This window comes from Pagrus pagrus (genome assembly GCF_965226575.1).
Source record: "Pagrus pagrus genome assembly, chromosome: 8".
In the NCBI taxonomy this organism is placed as follows: Eukaryota; Metazoa; Chordata; class Actinopteri; order Spariformes; family Sparidae; genus Pagrus; species Pagrus pagrus.
In genome coordinates, this window is record NC_140192.1 from 3,087,720 (window position 1) to 3,102,767 (window position 15,048).

The following is a 15,048-nucleotide window of genomic DNA, read 5'->3' on the forward strand; positions in this document are numbered from 1 at the left end:
CAACAAATAGCACTGACAAAGTTGTTGTTTTAGCAGTGCTACTGCTTTGGTGTTACTGCTGTGGCTTTATCAAAGGTAGAGCTGCAACGATTAATTCATTAGTTGTCAATTATTATATTAACCACCAAGTACTTGGATAATCTTTTAATTGGTTTAATTGGTCTAAATTCTCTGATTAAAATTCTTAAATGTGAATATGTTCTGGTTTCTTTCCTCCTCCGTGACCGAGATAAAATCATTTCATTATGCCAAGGGTTTTTTTCGCCATTATCGGACATTTTATAGACCAAATTAACTTCTTGGATTAACTAACTAACTAATGGATTAATCAAGAAAATAATCAATAATTGCAGCCCTAATCAAAAGCGATGTTGTTGTGGTTTGTCCCATGGGTCGGTCCACCACTTTGGTCCATACTGAAAGATTACAAGTTACAAAAATGTTAAAATTCGATGGATCGCTTTGGACATTAATGAATACTACCCACTTTGATAATCCCCTGACTATCCACGACACCACCTGTGACATCAGTGACAACATGGTGGACATATTTAACAGATATTGTATAATGCTTTTTTAAATCACTACACGTTATATACACGCTCTTCACAGATATAAACCTTTAAACTTCGAGCCTGCATAAAGCCCGGAGCTTCATCTAATTTTGCCATCTCCTGCCAGCTCCTGCAGTTCAGTCAGTATTGCCTTAGTTAGCATGAAAATAGGTGGATGAAACCTCTTAATAACAAGAAGGCATTTACGAGTGACTTCATCATGATATCCTCATAATTGCGTTGAGCTGCATCAAGTATTGCTGTGCATGCAGTCCGTGAGAATAAAGGAAATTATCTTGATAATTATTTCTGTCCTCTGCATATCTCATCCTAATCATCTCTCTGCATTGTTAAGCTGCTATAATATGTTCAAATGACCTGATGAGAACTTCATCGCTGGGAAAGAGTCCAACTACATTTTCTTCTGTGCTTCATCCGACTGTGAAGTCTTGAGTTAAGTGTTGAAATTCAGTTTATTTTAAAGTTTGGCAAGAACATCAGTCGTGTCTTAAAGGACAAAATCTGCCTTCCTTCATCTTTTTTACACATCCTTTTGTGTATCATCGGTTTGAGAGGTGCATTCCAGAGGTAGTTTGCATTAATCTGTCTTTGGCGTCCCCATTTCCCCTCAACCTGTCTCATCTACTTCTACTTTACTTCGACCACTATTTCCCAGAATGCCTTTCAGCAAGGGGTGTGAGCCGTGCCTTCAATCTCTGAGGGGTTTCTGAGCAAATAAATATATTGTTGCTCACGACCCAACCACTGTGAACACTGGGGTGTGTCTGCAACCTGGCCCTCGCACGAAATGTCAATTGCCTTGTAGCTGCATTGCATTCTGGTCCAGTGGGGCTACTGTGGGTGGAAGAAAAATGTATCTTTTTCTCTCCTGTGATGGATTTCTTGCTGTATGATTGTTGAATGTTGAGTCTAAAATGGTGAGTCTGGACAGAAGGTGTCAAGAGATTCACGCTTAAAACCTGAAGTCAACAAACACAAGCCAAATTGACAAGGTGGGTATTTATTTTCTTGCTAAAGAAGCCTGCTAAAAAATTCATCTGCAAACAGCTGCTGACAATGTTTTTTTTTTTTTAAAGATGGGACCAGAATAATCTATAAAAAATGCAATCAATATCCATGCGCACACTTGGCAGGATTGCCTGTCCTCTGGTGTTGTGCAGCACACGGTGCACAGTCCGTCTGCAGCTGGGGAACTCAAGGGCATTGTCAGCTTTATCAGTGCCTAGTGATTCATCAGGGTAGTTGGTAAATAAGAGATGCTATCAGGTGCTCCTGGTGGCATTGAGGACCCATGTCCTAATCAATAACATTCCAATTCTTCACTGATCTCCTTCTCTGATTAGCCGCACTAATCCAATACACAATGTTGCTGTCTATTACCGAGTGAGGACAAAGCCTTCCCGTGAAGACCGCCCTTATCTGTGGTCGAGTTTACTACTGATATGAGGCAGGCCCATGCCAGGGGCTGTGGCGAGATCATCCTCGGGCTCTTCTAATTGCTAATCCACTTGGACCAGCAGATAGAAAGGAGATTTCACTCGGCCTGGCGGCGCCACAGGCAGTTAAGTGCGGTTGTGATTGTTCTGAGATGTAACCATTCGGCGCACAGAGACGGAGAGTAAGTTCAGCTAAAATGGCCTCGGAATATTTTTTTCAACTCCCTAAAATGGGAATGGGAGACGGCGGAGTGGCACGGATAATGAACAGGTTAAGAAAAGGCAGGGCGGGTGGGCTGTCAGTCAGCTAAGAGCAGCGATGGCAGCAGGCACGTACTGATGTGGGAATGCTGATGAACAAGCCGAGCCTAATTTGACTTAATGAATATGAAATATGCATCAAATTTCCCTTTCAAAATGATCTGCGAAGAGCATAACGGATGGAAGAGGAAATTAATCTGCATTAACTAGTCAGTGTTTAGCTTCTGGAGACTGATTATAGAATGGAAGTGATTTTCAAATGGTCATGTTAGACGCATTAGCCCACAGATCTGAATAACACAGCCCACACTGTAGGTAAAGGATATAACGACGAGCTTAGTCATTTGTCATGCTTCTTTTTTAAAGCACAACCCAATTTGGATAATTGCAGTAACTTATCTGTAATTACTAGAGTTGTAATGTACAAGTCACGGTTACAGCGGGGACACAAAATTAAATTCATCAGTGTTTGTTTTTGCTATATTTTGATAAGATTTTAGTGTCAAAGACGGACAAAGTCATCTTTGCCGGGGCGGGAGGAGGAGGCATCTTACCGTCTGGTGACTTTGGTATTTCATGATAAAAATGAGGAACATTTCAAACCATTAAGCATTGCACTTCATGGACACTGAACAAACACTTTCCCAGGAAGGCAATAGGTCAAAATAAGCTTTAAAAAACATGAAAAATAAGAAAACTTCCACCTTGGCTGTGTTTAAACAGTCAAAGAACCCAAAAGTTCTGGATTACAGTGTAGTAACTGATACAATGAGTGCGTTCGATGTGTTTCAATCCACACATTTGCGACCTTGAAACACATTGTACTTGTTTTATCTGCAACTCTCTCTCCATTACTGTTTTATCAGGACCAGGAACACAAACTATTTGATACAAAGATCAAATACACAACTTTTCTGGCTACAGGCTAGTTTTCAGCGGAGCTATTGAGTCCTTCTACGGACGAGCACCTCTTTTCTCCGTATGTTGTTGAAAAAGAAACTGAGCAGCACATTTTAATTACAGTGTTTGCATAAAGGTAGCTGCAAGGGTATCACAGTAGCATCTTGACTGAAAGATCAGGTTTGAGGGTGAACACCGGCGGGAAACTGAGGATGTGGAGGAGCCGTTGATCACACATCTCCTGGAGCACTAATAGAAACGTCCTCATGTAAACAGCTCAGAGTAATTCCTCGGTGGACTTGTTGTTATTGGAAATAATCAGATTATTAATCAGATTATTATGTTGTGTGTGTGCGTTAAAACTACGTGTATTATGAATGGGGCTGCTCATAGTAATAATCCTTGAGATAATTATCAGTAACTCTGCAGTTCTCCTCAGATCTACGAAGTGTTTTAGAGTCTTTGAGTCCATTGTTTTGGTTTTCCTGGTTGCTACTGTTTCGTTTCAGTCTCACCGCTCTCATCAGTGTCATTTCCAATTTTCAAATTGTAGGAGAGGAAAAATTATTTTTTTAAGGTTCAATAGTTTCACTTGTAATTCTGGCACCAGGAATTTCAGATTTTGCATTGATTGATTGTTAAAACAACGGCTGCATGTTGTAGCCTCGAGGCAAAGCAGGCTTTTAGTGTAGTTCCTCACTCTTATCTGTCAAAGACACTGATTAGCTTCCCCCCCTGCCGGCTGCTGGATGTTGATGTGGCGTACGAGGTGAGCTGGCAAATACCACCGAGTGAACTTTCCCTCGTACTTTCCCCGTGCACACAGAACAGCAAACAATTGAAGTTCAAAATTTCATTTTGCCATTATCAAGCTTACAACAATTTCACAGCACAGCAATCACACTATAATGAACTTCCAGAAGCAATTAAAGCCTCTTTCCTGTGGAGGGACCTTCATGAATACAAGAAAGACGGCTTTCTCACAGCCTCTAATCACAGAGCATTCCAGCCGAGGTGTCACATTGGCTTTGTCGTTTGCCAGAAAATCCCTTCAGGAGGCCTCAGTCAAGTCCTCTAATCAACACGCTTCCACCTGATGAAAACTAATGGGACTTAATTGGTATGGCACGCCACAGCTTCCCTCATGCTTCAAATCATCACGTCGACCCGAAACTCAAATCAGAATTAGCTGAGCATGTACTGGATGTAGACCTGGTGGAGTATTCACGCATTATTTTAAGGTCTCCAGCTGTGAAAGTGTGAGTCTCTCCACATATCACCTCATTGATTAGCCTGAGTCATGGTCTGTACACGGAATAACTCAGCGCCTACTCAGGTTAATTTGAGAAACGTGAAAACACAAATAAACAAAATGAAACTGCGGCTTTCGAAGAATTAAAATAATTGTAACATGGAAGTGCAAATTAGGCTTTAAAACCATGATTAAAAACTTTACAAAGGTATTAAGAACTGAATGTGATTTATTGAAGCTTCTCCAAAACCCTTCATTTGCAGAGCACAACACCTAATATGCCTAACAAGAGGAAGCAAAGGCCAATAAAGCAGGTGCTCTATTAAGATGGATACAGAGAGAGAAAGTCATGATCAAGCCAACCTGGTTTGTTATCGCAGGTCTTATACATTAACACAAGATTATTAAGGGGCAACTCCAGTGATTCAGTGTCGGGGACTCCAAAGATAAATACACTAAACAGGCATATTCACTTACTGACTGAGGTATGTCTGACTGACGTTATGTGCCCATAACACTGGATCCTACATTTCCCATAATGCAACTGGGTAGCATCTCATTAGAACCTTCGTACCCATGCTTTTTAAGGGTCTCCATAAATGGCTAATAGTAGTTGCTTCGGCAGAGTCACGTGTTTCCTGCAGCTAAAAGCGTGAAATGTACATTACGCCCCGGCCCACCCCCATCAGCCCGCCATGGACTGGCAGCTCCTAGTGAACACGGTCGGACCAGGATGGAAAAACACAGCCTCCAAAGAGAGAGGCTAGTTTGAAAAAAGGGAATTAATTTCAGAGGTGGTCTTTTTCCAACCCAGGGCTGAGTCAGCGAGGACCCATTACCGGGCTGATGGCAGATAACATTTTTCAGGAAGTTACAAACTCTAAAGTAGCATTAAAAATACCTTCAAAACAATGTTCTTCAAAACTTCTCTGTTAAAAAAAAGTTTAGTGGAACGCCCCTTTAATATATTTACGTCCTCTCATACTTTCTCTAGTTGGTGTGGTAGAGCGAGCTTTCTTTCCATCTCAAAGTTAAAGCATTGTGCCAGAAACCCTTTTCTTCTGTTTGGTAAAGATCACAGTCACCGTTGTGAGAAACCAACATTGATTGGTGGAATGAGAACCAGCAACAATCAGCCGTCTCTCCGGTCTGATGCCGGGCTCACACTACCAGAATTTTGGGCTGATTTATCCCCCGTTCACCCCTCCTGACAATTGGAGGGGAAATCTGTTCTGGGACCTTGGTCGGCTCTGATGTTCGGCACAGATTATCTGGTAATGTGAGGGGTTTACAGATCCAATCTGAAACCCTCCAAACTGCTCGCATATTCGTCTGAACCACCCCGATGAATTCAAATATATTTGATATATTTTATTTAAAATCTGAATGATTGCTCCAGTTTCTTTCCAAGCTGGATCACACCGGCCAATGAGGGAGACATCCCTCGGTTTTGCCAAGGAACGGTTAACATTGTAGCCCTCGAGGCTAACGTTAGCTAACATGTTACTGTAGACAGACATTAGCACTGACTACAGTAGACGACCATTTTCTCATCCGGACGTGTTCAGCATTCTGCTTTAGTTTTTTCTCACCATCACTACAATCAGGTGTGGCACCGCGTCAGCCTCTTTTTGTTTACATCTGCTTCTCCCTTTAAGATCATGTGAGATCACAGGAAGTCCCTCTGGCATGATAATCGTAACAATTTCCTGCAGCGTAGACAGAAGAACATTTCTGTGTGTGATGCAACATGATTCTGAAATTGGGGTGGGATTTTTAAAAGTCCTGCTGTCTGAGCTCGGCTTAAGTCACATGCTTTGTTGACCGATCCATCCACCCATCCACTCATCCTAACATTCTGCTGTATAGTTTTTTTCAGGAAACAGTTGTAAACTGACATGTCAGGCCAAATTAAAGTTGTTGAACAAAAATGACTTGTGCTGTTGTTCCTCTCTGCAGGACAGTCTCAACTCATTTGTGAGCCACTCAGAAATGGATCAGTTGGGAGTTGATTCAAAGCATTTTCTCTGAATTTTCAGTCGCTTGAAAAACTAAATCTATTTTCTTACTCAACTTCTTACCATTAAAGATGGAGTTCCATCATAACACGTTTCTTTTTTTATCAAAGGGGCTTTATGTCACAATTTGTATGTATAAAAATGTTTTAATCACTTTTTTATTGGTAATATGTGAGCGGAAAATGTGGCGTGAACAGTGAGACCTTCCCCATCTCTACCTATACAAGCCTGTGGACGATTTGTTTAAGTTGTTTAATGCTGCTGGACTGTGGATATTGTCGTTGAGGGTTCTGGGGCTCAGCTCAGCGCCTCTTTCCGCTCCACTAACACAATCAACAGTAAGTAATGATAGGTTAGAAATGGAGTCTGCTAAGATAAACTTACGACGAGCCTCGCGTCCCCTTAAACTTCAAAAAGTTTGGGGGATTTCAAGTGAGAGATTTCTGTCTGTGCTGTTTTCACTGGGTTAATGTTCCCATGCACCTATCAGGTTAAGCTGCTAAATAGCTATGGATGTTTTTTTACCCTGAAGTTTAACTTTAATTGTGACTTACTTAGTCATAAATATTTAATGTCATAAAGAAATACATGAGTTCAGAGGGGGCTTAACCATTAGTAACAAACTACTACCGACATGTTGCAGTAACATGTTTCAGTACCGTCTGGTTTTTCTATGTTCATCCAAATGAAAAGATAAATTCATTGTTCCCTCTCAGAAGTTAATGAAACTCCACTCTCCACCCACACTAATGAAATTCTTTCAGGGAAAGCTCTTTAAGGCACGGTGACCCATAACATCTACTCTCTGGTAATGAACTGTAAGGCAGAGGCCCTCAAATTAAATATTAATTCAAAATTGTTATTTAAGAGCTGAAATATTCAAATGTGAAATAAACACAGGAGTTGTACAACTTTTTCTAGCTGCAGTCAGGGAGGAACTGTTGGCCTAACACAATTTCAAGAATGTGTGATCATAGAAGAAAAAGCATTTGAAAATCAGTCCTGTACATTTCTGTGAGTGACGACTCGTGAAACTAGCTGAAATAGTGCTGATGTGGCAAAGTATGCCCACCCGTCCATCGAGCTCTGCAAGGAGCTTAGAATAAGCACATACTGCTCGACCCAGCTATGATTACTGAAGCTGCTCTGCCTTTGTTGGTGTTTCGACTTAAACCAGCTGAGGCCACACTGATATTCTTATTGAAGGTCAGCCTGAGTAGCTGTGGACCTGAAACCATCTGCATGCTGAGGGAACTGCTACATTAACGTATGATGAAAGGTATATTTTAGATGGAAGAAAATCTAATACAAAATGAAAAACCTGTGGCTTTCATATAGATATTTATACTCGTCCTAATATTATTGTATTTTGCTGCTAAATTAAAACCTCCCTTCTCACCCGGGTGGTGAGAGTCAGTGTTAACAGAGAAAACGATGTCTGCACTCTAATAACAACTTCTCACTTGAGAAGGAGCAAAAAACTGTTTCCTCAGTGCTAAATTTGTCTTACCAGCTGTCATAAAGCAACAGTGTCATAAAGTATTTTCCAGGTTTTCTTTCAAACATAAACTGACTGACTGCTGGTTGTATTGAGATATATTCTAGCATATTTCCTGACATGAAAACATGACTATACTTCGTGCATCACGAAGCTGACAAAGTGTTGGTAATATTAACCAAATTTCTCACCAAAGACAGTTTTAAAACATCTCTTCGTGCTCTTAATCCTCCACATTTATGAATTCATGGATCTTAGAAAAAACACTAATTTTCTCTCAATAATTACAATGTAAGATAATGAGACTAAATTCATTCCAGTCACTGTGGATCTGCATCTGTTTACGCACTTTGCTGATAGTACTCGGTAACACAACACTGAGCCAAAACTTCACAGCGAGGTGGAAACAGTGCAAACTACTGATTGCTCAGAGACAATGCAAATTGTAACCGTATACTTTTTTTTTTGTAAATCACTCAACCTAGATTTTACCAGCCGTGGTGTGGAGATGAAGAGCAGATGTTTCCAGATGTTTGGTTCCCAATGAAAGGATCTCAGAAGGAAAAGCGAGAGCTTGCCCGAAATACTCAGTACAAACAAAGATGGGGAACATTAATATTTAAAAGGAGTTTCTGCTTCTGCTTGAAGAATGAATGAGCAGATAATAACTAAATATACAAGTGTGTGTGTGTGTGTGTGTGTGTGTGTGTGTGTTCGTTCGTGGACTTGTTAACCTAGCTAACAGGGGTCCTTGATATCATGACAACAACAGTGGACGTTGAAGCCAACATGAGACATTTTTGAGCTCCCCAGTCTGACCCACCATGAATCATGCTAAAATCATGTTTCAAGCCTTCTGGTTAATTTTATGAACATTTTGGGACCTGTAGGTGTGTGAGTGTGTCTGCTAATTTTATATCATGAGCGACAGGAGACGCTGCTGAACGAGTCGATGCAGATTTTATTTTTGCAGAGTGAAAAATGAGGGAATGACAGCAGGTTATTAAACTATCACTGTCTGCTCTCCTCCAGATATTTAGGCTCAAAATAAAAATAAAATCAACATTGGAGCATTTGAGGGAGTTTGCAAAAGTGTAAGTCTGTGTGTGCAATGCTGTGGAGTCAGTTCTGAGAATTAAACAACAGCCATCTCAGTTCCTGGTGTCCCACACTAGCTGTGACTTCCTCCATTACGAATCAAATAATCCACTGACTTGTTAGTTACACCCTTGATGGCTGCACAACCTTTCCCTGATACTACATGTTAGCACTGGCTGGAAAAGTTCACACTGCGTTATCTTACCGGTGTTGAGGTCCTTATACTCCTGAGAAAAGTGCTCATTCTGGTGAACCCATTCCCCGTTGCATTTGAAGAAGATCTGTAACGCGGGTGCAGCTCGACAGCGTAGCTTGATCGGGTTGCTCTTGACGATGTAGGCGTCCTCCGGCTCCTGGATGAAGTGCGGCAGGGTGCCCTGCACTGAGGGCGGGGCGTCAGGCTGGGCATCCCCCGTGGCACCTGCAAACCAACACCTCGGTTACTTCATCATCCAGCGTCACTTTTAGAAGAACAATATTGAAATGAACAAAAGCTCCTCTGACAGACAGCTGGATGCACAATTTAGCAGTGAAAAACAGTTTTGCTTCGCTGACAACAGTATAACAGCTTAAGAATTTAAAACGATTGCTCAGTGGACAATGTTTTGTATTCCCCATTCATCAAAAGCTAACATATTATAGAAAGGCAGAGTATAAAGAGAGTACAATTTGTCCTCCATTCGAGGAAACTGTTCACCACATAGCAATTTGCAGATGAATGAAATCAGAGCGGACCAAGTGGAGAGGAATTAGGTGGGGACTGATTACCCAAATTGTGGATGTGGAGACTGAATACATCTTATCTTACCCACAGGGCCCAAAATTTTGGTCCATACACAAACAGCCTTTGTGCTGCCGCCAACGTGCCACCATCTTTAATGACGATTCACAGCAGGTCACCCCCCTTTTCTTTTAGTTTGGCAAGTGCCCGACCCAGTTCACAACTATTGTTCATGGTGGTGGCTCATCGATCTGGGCACAGCTTTGGAAATAACAATCTCAGACTGGGTGAGGCCGTAACTTTATATACAGGATTTATTTTTCTTTTTTAGTTTGAAATTAGGTCTCGGCCTCACACGGCGTCCTGTGCTGGCCTCCTCTCTGTAAAGCACAGCGCTCTGTGAGCCGGGACAATAAGGAACAAGATGTTTGTGCTCCTGCCATCCCCGGGATCCTTCTCAGAATTACACCTGAGTCCCATCAAGGCAGCTCCAGCTAAGCTATTCAGTGCCGTAAAAGCCCATGAAAGCTATTATGCCCCACATCAAATCCAATTCTGGCCTCTGAAATCGAATCGGCCCTCTCACCACCTCTCTCAATCAATGTTGTCCTTGTTAAATGGGTAAATGAATGGATGCAGGTGTAAAGAGAAGCCACACATAAAACAAACAGGCAGAGGGGTGAATGAATGGAAATAATATGCTGACATTACCTTCTGTAGGACAGGTAGATGTCTTTATCGTATTGCTAAACACGCTTTGTTTGTACTGTGTTGTCTTTGTGTTCAACAGATGAGGAAAAAAAGAAAGCGCAAGGCACCGACGGGGCTGCTGCAGATGTATTCTAATGAAATCCTCCATTAGATGGCGTGGTCAAATATATTATGCGGTATGTCAACGTTTTAATATTCATGGCACGCAGAGAGATTTGCTTTGTGATGTAAAAGCAGGCAAATGACAAGGAATTATGGGGAGTGATGAAACGTAGCAATGTAACCGTATACCAGAGGTGGAGGAGAAAAAAATATACATTTACTTTAGTTACTGTCACAAATAAGCCTTTAATAAAAAAAGCCTTCATTTTCCTGGGAGCTTTAGTGCACGGTGGCATCGTGAAAGCGAGGACTGTAGGGAACCAATCTAAATGCTGATGATGTCATTACATTTCTTTGCTATAATGAGACATTATGCAAACCACTCAATTCAAGTCAATATTAACCAATAATAGTCAAACTATCCTGATAAAAATCCTCCATTTGATGGCACACGTTACATTTGATGTTGTAATATAACCTTTAATTGCATGCATGAAGATTTTACTGTAAAAAACCAGTTGGTGCTGAGAAACGTGACTAAATGTGCCTCCACCTTCACGTTATCTTTGATGCAGCCAACAGATTTACAGCCAGTTGCGTATTCATGTCCATACATGACATTTAAAAAAACACAAACAATGAGAAAAGAACACGGTGTGTGGAGAAATCAACGCGGCGATGATTTCCTAACTTCCTACAATCAAAAGGCAGACCTGCAATTTGAGCCCATGTTTTGCGCTCAGAGGGACGGCAGCATTTCTTTGTCCATACATATCACCACATGTGGAGGGAAGCCATTATCTGAGCTGCCACGAGCTGTCCACACACACCGAGGTGGTCTCCGTCTCAGCTCTTTGCCGTATAAATTATGCCACCTCAGCGTCAAACAGCCTTTTTTCCTCTATTTTACAATTTATTGCAACATCGTGCAGGTAATTATCATCCTCATCTTTAGGCAAACCGTTGGATGTTCATGGTACTTTGTGGAGCCTAGTGCGACCTGTGCCTTGTCAACATGCATCTGTGGGAGAGCTATTTTCAAAAGAACATCGCTGTGGCCTGTCTGCACACCGTGCTGCGTCTCGGGCAAACTTTTTGAGATGTTTTCTACGTTAAGAGCAAAGTCTCTCTCGCTGAGTGCACATTAATCAGAAAGAGCAGTGAGCTTTTTACATGAGCATCTTATCTCGCAGCATCTTTGAACAGCAGATTACAGTCTGACTAGTTCATGAACTGCAACACCGCTAAAAAGATTCAGTTTTGCTTCATGAATATATAAAAGAAGTACTTACACGTGTTGTAAATAATGGCTACCATTAACTGGAAGGAGGATAATATGAAGGCTGATTACATCAGAAGCAAACAAATTAACATTCGCGGTCCCTGTTTTTTATTATTTCACTGCATGTTATGAGTTAGTTGAAGGATTACATAAAGTCAAACATGCATTGACATAAAAAGTCAAGAACACAGCAGCTTCATTAGCACCGTAACAGTTCACATTTCAGAGGTTCACAGCTAAACATCACCAAAGACAGATGATAAATTGCAAGATGCATTCAAAAGTTCAGCCAAAGCCAATAAGAGGCATCAGAAGTCTGAGATATCCGGTACACGTGTGCATGTGGATGTTGATTTAAGATAAGGTGTTAAGAAATGTCAATAGTTCCCTCTAATATTCTGCACTGTTTCACATAGTTACTTTGTAAACTATACTGTCACTGACTACTGAGCTCTGTACCGGCAGGATTTGAAATGCCTCCCACACAAAACTGCGGGAGAGAAATTGAAAGTTTATTGCTCCTCACTTCACTGACGTTACGCCTCCACGTTCAGTTTCTCACTGACTTATTAAACCGGTTCAGTAAAGGTGAACCCAAGACGCTCGGACACATCTGAAAGAAAGACATTAGAAAAGAAACACAACCATGACGTTGCTATTTGCATTTTCTTAGCTTAACGTCCTCAGTACCGCTAGCCAGCTAACTTTGTTTCGAGTTTCTGAGGCTGAACGCAGCTTCATGTGGTGTTGAGACGAAGATCCTTTCAATCCCAGCACGTAGATGTACGGTCGGTGGTGAAGGGTGAGTTCAGTAGAGCGGTATGCTAACGAGCAACTGCTGCCTTATAGTCACTCTGAGAGGACACACTGCCTCAAAATTCAGACACACATAGCTGCCAGTAACCACTCTGATGGACAGCGTTACGTTATTAGTTCTTTTTTTGTCTTTAGCCTGTTAATTACTGATAATGAACGTCAAAAAACAGAAGCATGATTGCCGGCGCTGACTACAGATCAAGAAAACAGCTTTTATCGCTTTCACAAATTCACACGGAAGGCTGCTAATAAAACAGAAATTATTCAACCAGAGAGAAACACTGCTTCAACATAATTTAAAGCACTCACACATTTAATGGCAGGGGCATGTAATCCTCCTCCATCCAGCACCTTCCCCGGCACCACTCTAATCAGCTAATTGCTGCTATGATGAATAAAAATAGTACGACACTGCAGAGCCCAGACGAGCCTTTTCACTTTTGCACAACAACTAATGATGAGCCGCGTCCTTTTTTCTCTCTTAGTGTTCAAACGTTCAGCAGATTCAAAGGTAGCAGATAATTGGAACAAGGTGACAATCCACGCTCCATAAACCTGGAGCCGTAACGTCGGCCGCTCCACTCGTGATGGATGCTCATAAATATCAGCCTTAATGAAGGAAATGACTTCGCGCCAATAAGTCACTTATTTCCTCATTATGCTGGTTAATTTTAACACTGCCTCTAAAATGCTCCCTCACCCTGCTTGCTGCCAGTCACAGGTTTCCACCTGACTTAACATGAGGCTCAGTGCAGCGGACCTGCAGCTGATAAATACCCTGGGTATCAATCTGCATACAGGGACACAGACGACATGGCGGCGGCACTGTCGGCTCAGGCTGGCTGACAATGCCGGGGAGCCAGGGGACCATGTTGAACAAAAACAGATTCAAATCAACAATCTCTTAGAGACATGCCAGGGCGACGAGCGCTACGAGGCCTGTTTGGTTATGCAAGGAAGGACTAAGGCATTACAGGTTTTAATGATGAGTGTGCAGTCATGGAGCTTTAAAGGAGCAGCTTTGGACTTTTGGATTATATTTACTGCAAAACCAGTTGTTAGGAAACAAGCTTTGCTAGTGGCATTGCATCCCTCGAGGTCCACAAACAACATATTGACAGTTTTGTGAGGTTGGTGAAGGGGGTAACAGGGTTTCTTCATTCTTGAGCATTTATTTCTCATCCAATTACTATTTCAGAATTGACCCTGCCTAAGTCCTGCCCACTTACGCTCTGTGCTCATCGTCTGTACGATAACAGTTGAGTAAGCTTGGTAACCGGATGAACCTCAAGTCAACCTTCCTGTTTCCTGTCAAAATCATAATTCCAGACCAAGCCAGGCTAAAAATCAAGGTGCGATTTGCACAAACTTTAGTTGAAAACATTAAAAAAACTAAAGTTATGACCAGAACGCGAAGAAATATAAACAGAAACAGTAACTAAGGATTCAGTAATGAGTAACTACTCAGTATCACGTTTCCTTTTACTTGATAGGGCACAAAAAGTAACTAATGGATAAGTAATTTGTAATTAATGATTCTACTGGGTAACTAATTATGTTCACTTGAGACGCACGCATGAGTCCACGTGCTACATCAGAATTTTGTTTCAATTTCCTTAAAGATACGCAGTAAGTAATGACCAATTTCTACATATTGCACCTTTAATGTTTGAAAAAACAGACTTCACTCTCTTATATGAAGTGTATTAGAGCTGTTACTCTGTGTATCGGGTTGTGTTTCAAAAAATCTGAAGTAAATTACACAGAAATCTGCAGCTGGAAAATATTAGCATGGCGTGAAAAATGGGATTTGGCGAGAGCCCAGCTGAATGTGACTCTGAAACAATTACTCTTTGAAAAGTAAATGACGTCAAAACAAGACTCGTATTGTATTAACTGGCACTGGCGTGTCTTAACACCACAGCCTCATTCTTGAAACTAGACTGACAGCTTGCCTCAGCGCGAGTCCTTTGCTAACCCCTCCTAAAAATGGACACTGGAAGAGAAGGTTTGGTGAAACATCAAGCTGACAGCGCTGTACGCTTCCTTTGCCGGGTCTCCTGACTGAGTTGGACATGACTATTTCACACAGCCCCTCTGCAGCCCAAGTCCTTTTTACAACCACACATTCTTCCTCTCACATCTGCAAGATCACTCGGGACTTCTCGTGGATTTTTTTTTTTTTTTTTAACAGGAGCTGAGATAGGCTGAGGGCAAAGATGAGGAGCGTCAGCCTCAGCGGTGTGAGTATCGGCTTTACATGGTGAGCACCCTCTCAGCCTTTCAGCAGGAGTCCGCCTCATTTGAAAGGCAGAGAGTGGGGAGATGTCAGACTAATCCTTGACACTAAAGGAGAAAGAGTGGCTGAACAAAAAAAT

The 15,048-nt window shown here is 41.7% G+C and overlaps 1 protein-coding gene across 2 annotated transcripts in view; it reads right to left on the bottom strand.

The window, feature by feature from the left end:
- The window catches only part of unc5db (unc-5 netrin receptor Db), a 163,621-nt gene that overhangs the window by 83,061 nt on the left and 65,512 nt on the right, over positions 1-15,048 (bottom strand). For both annotated transcript variants that reach the window (XM_084359830.1, XM_084359829.1), the window contains exon 2: positions 9,244-9,459. In XM_084359830.1, coding sequence (XP_084215956.1) covers positions 9,244-9,459 — 216 coding nt within the window. The remainder of the gene's footprint in view (positions 1-9,243; positions 9,460-15,048) is intronic.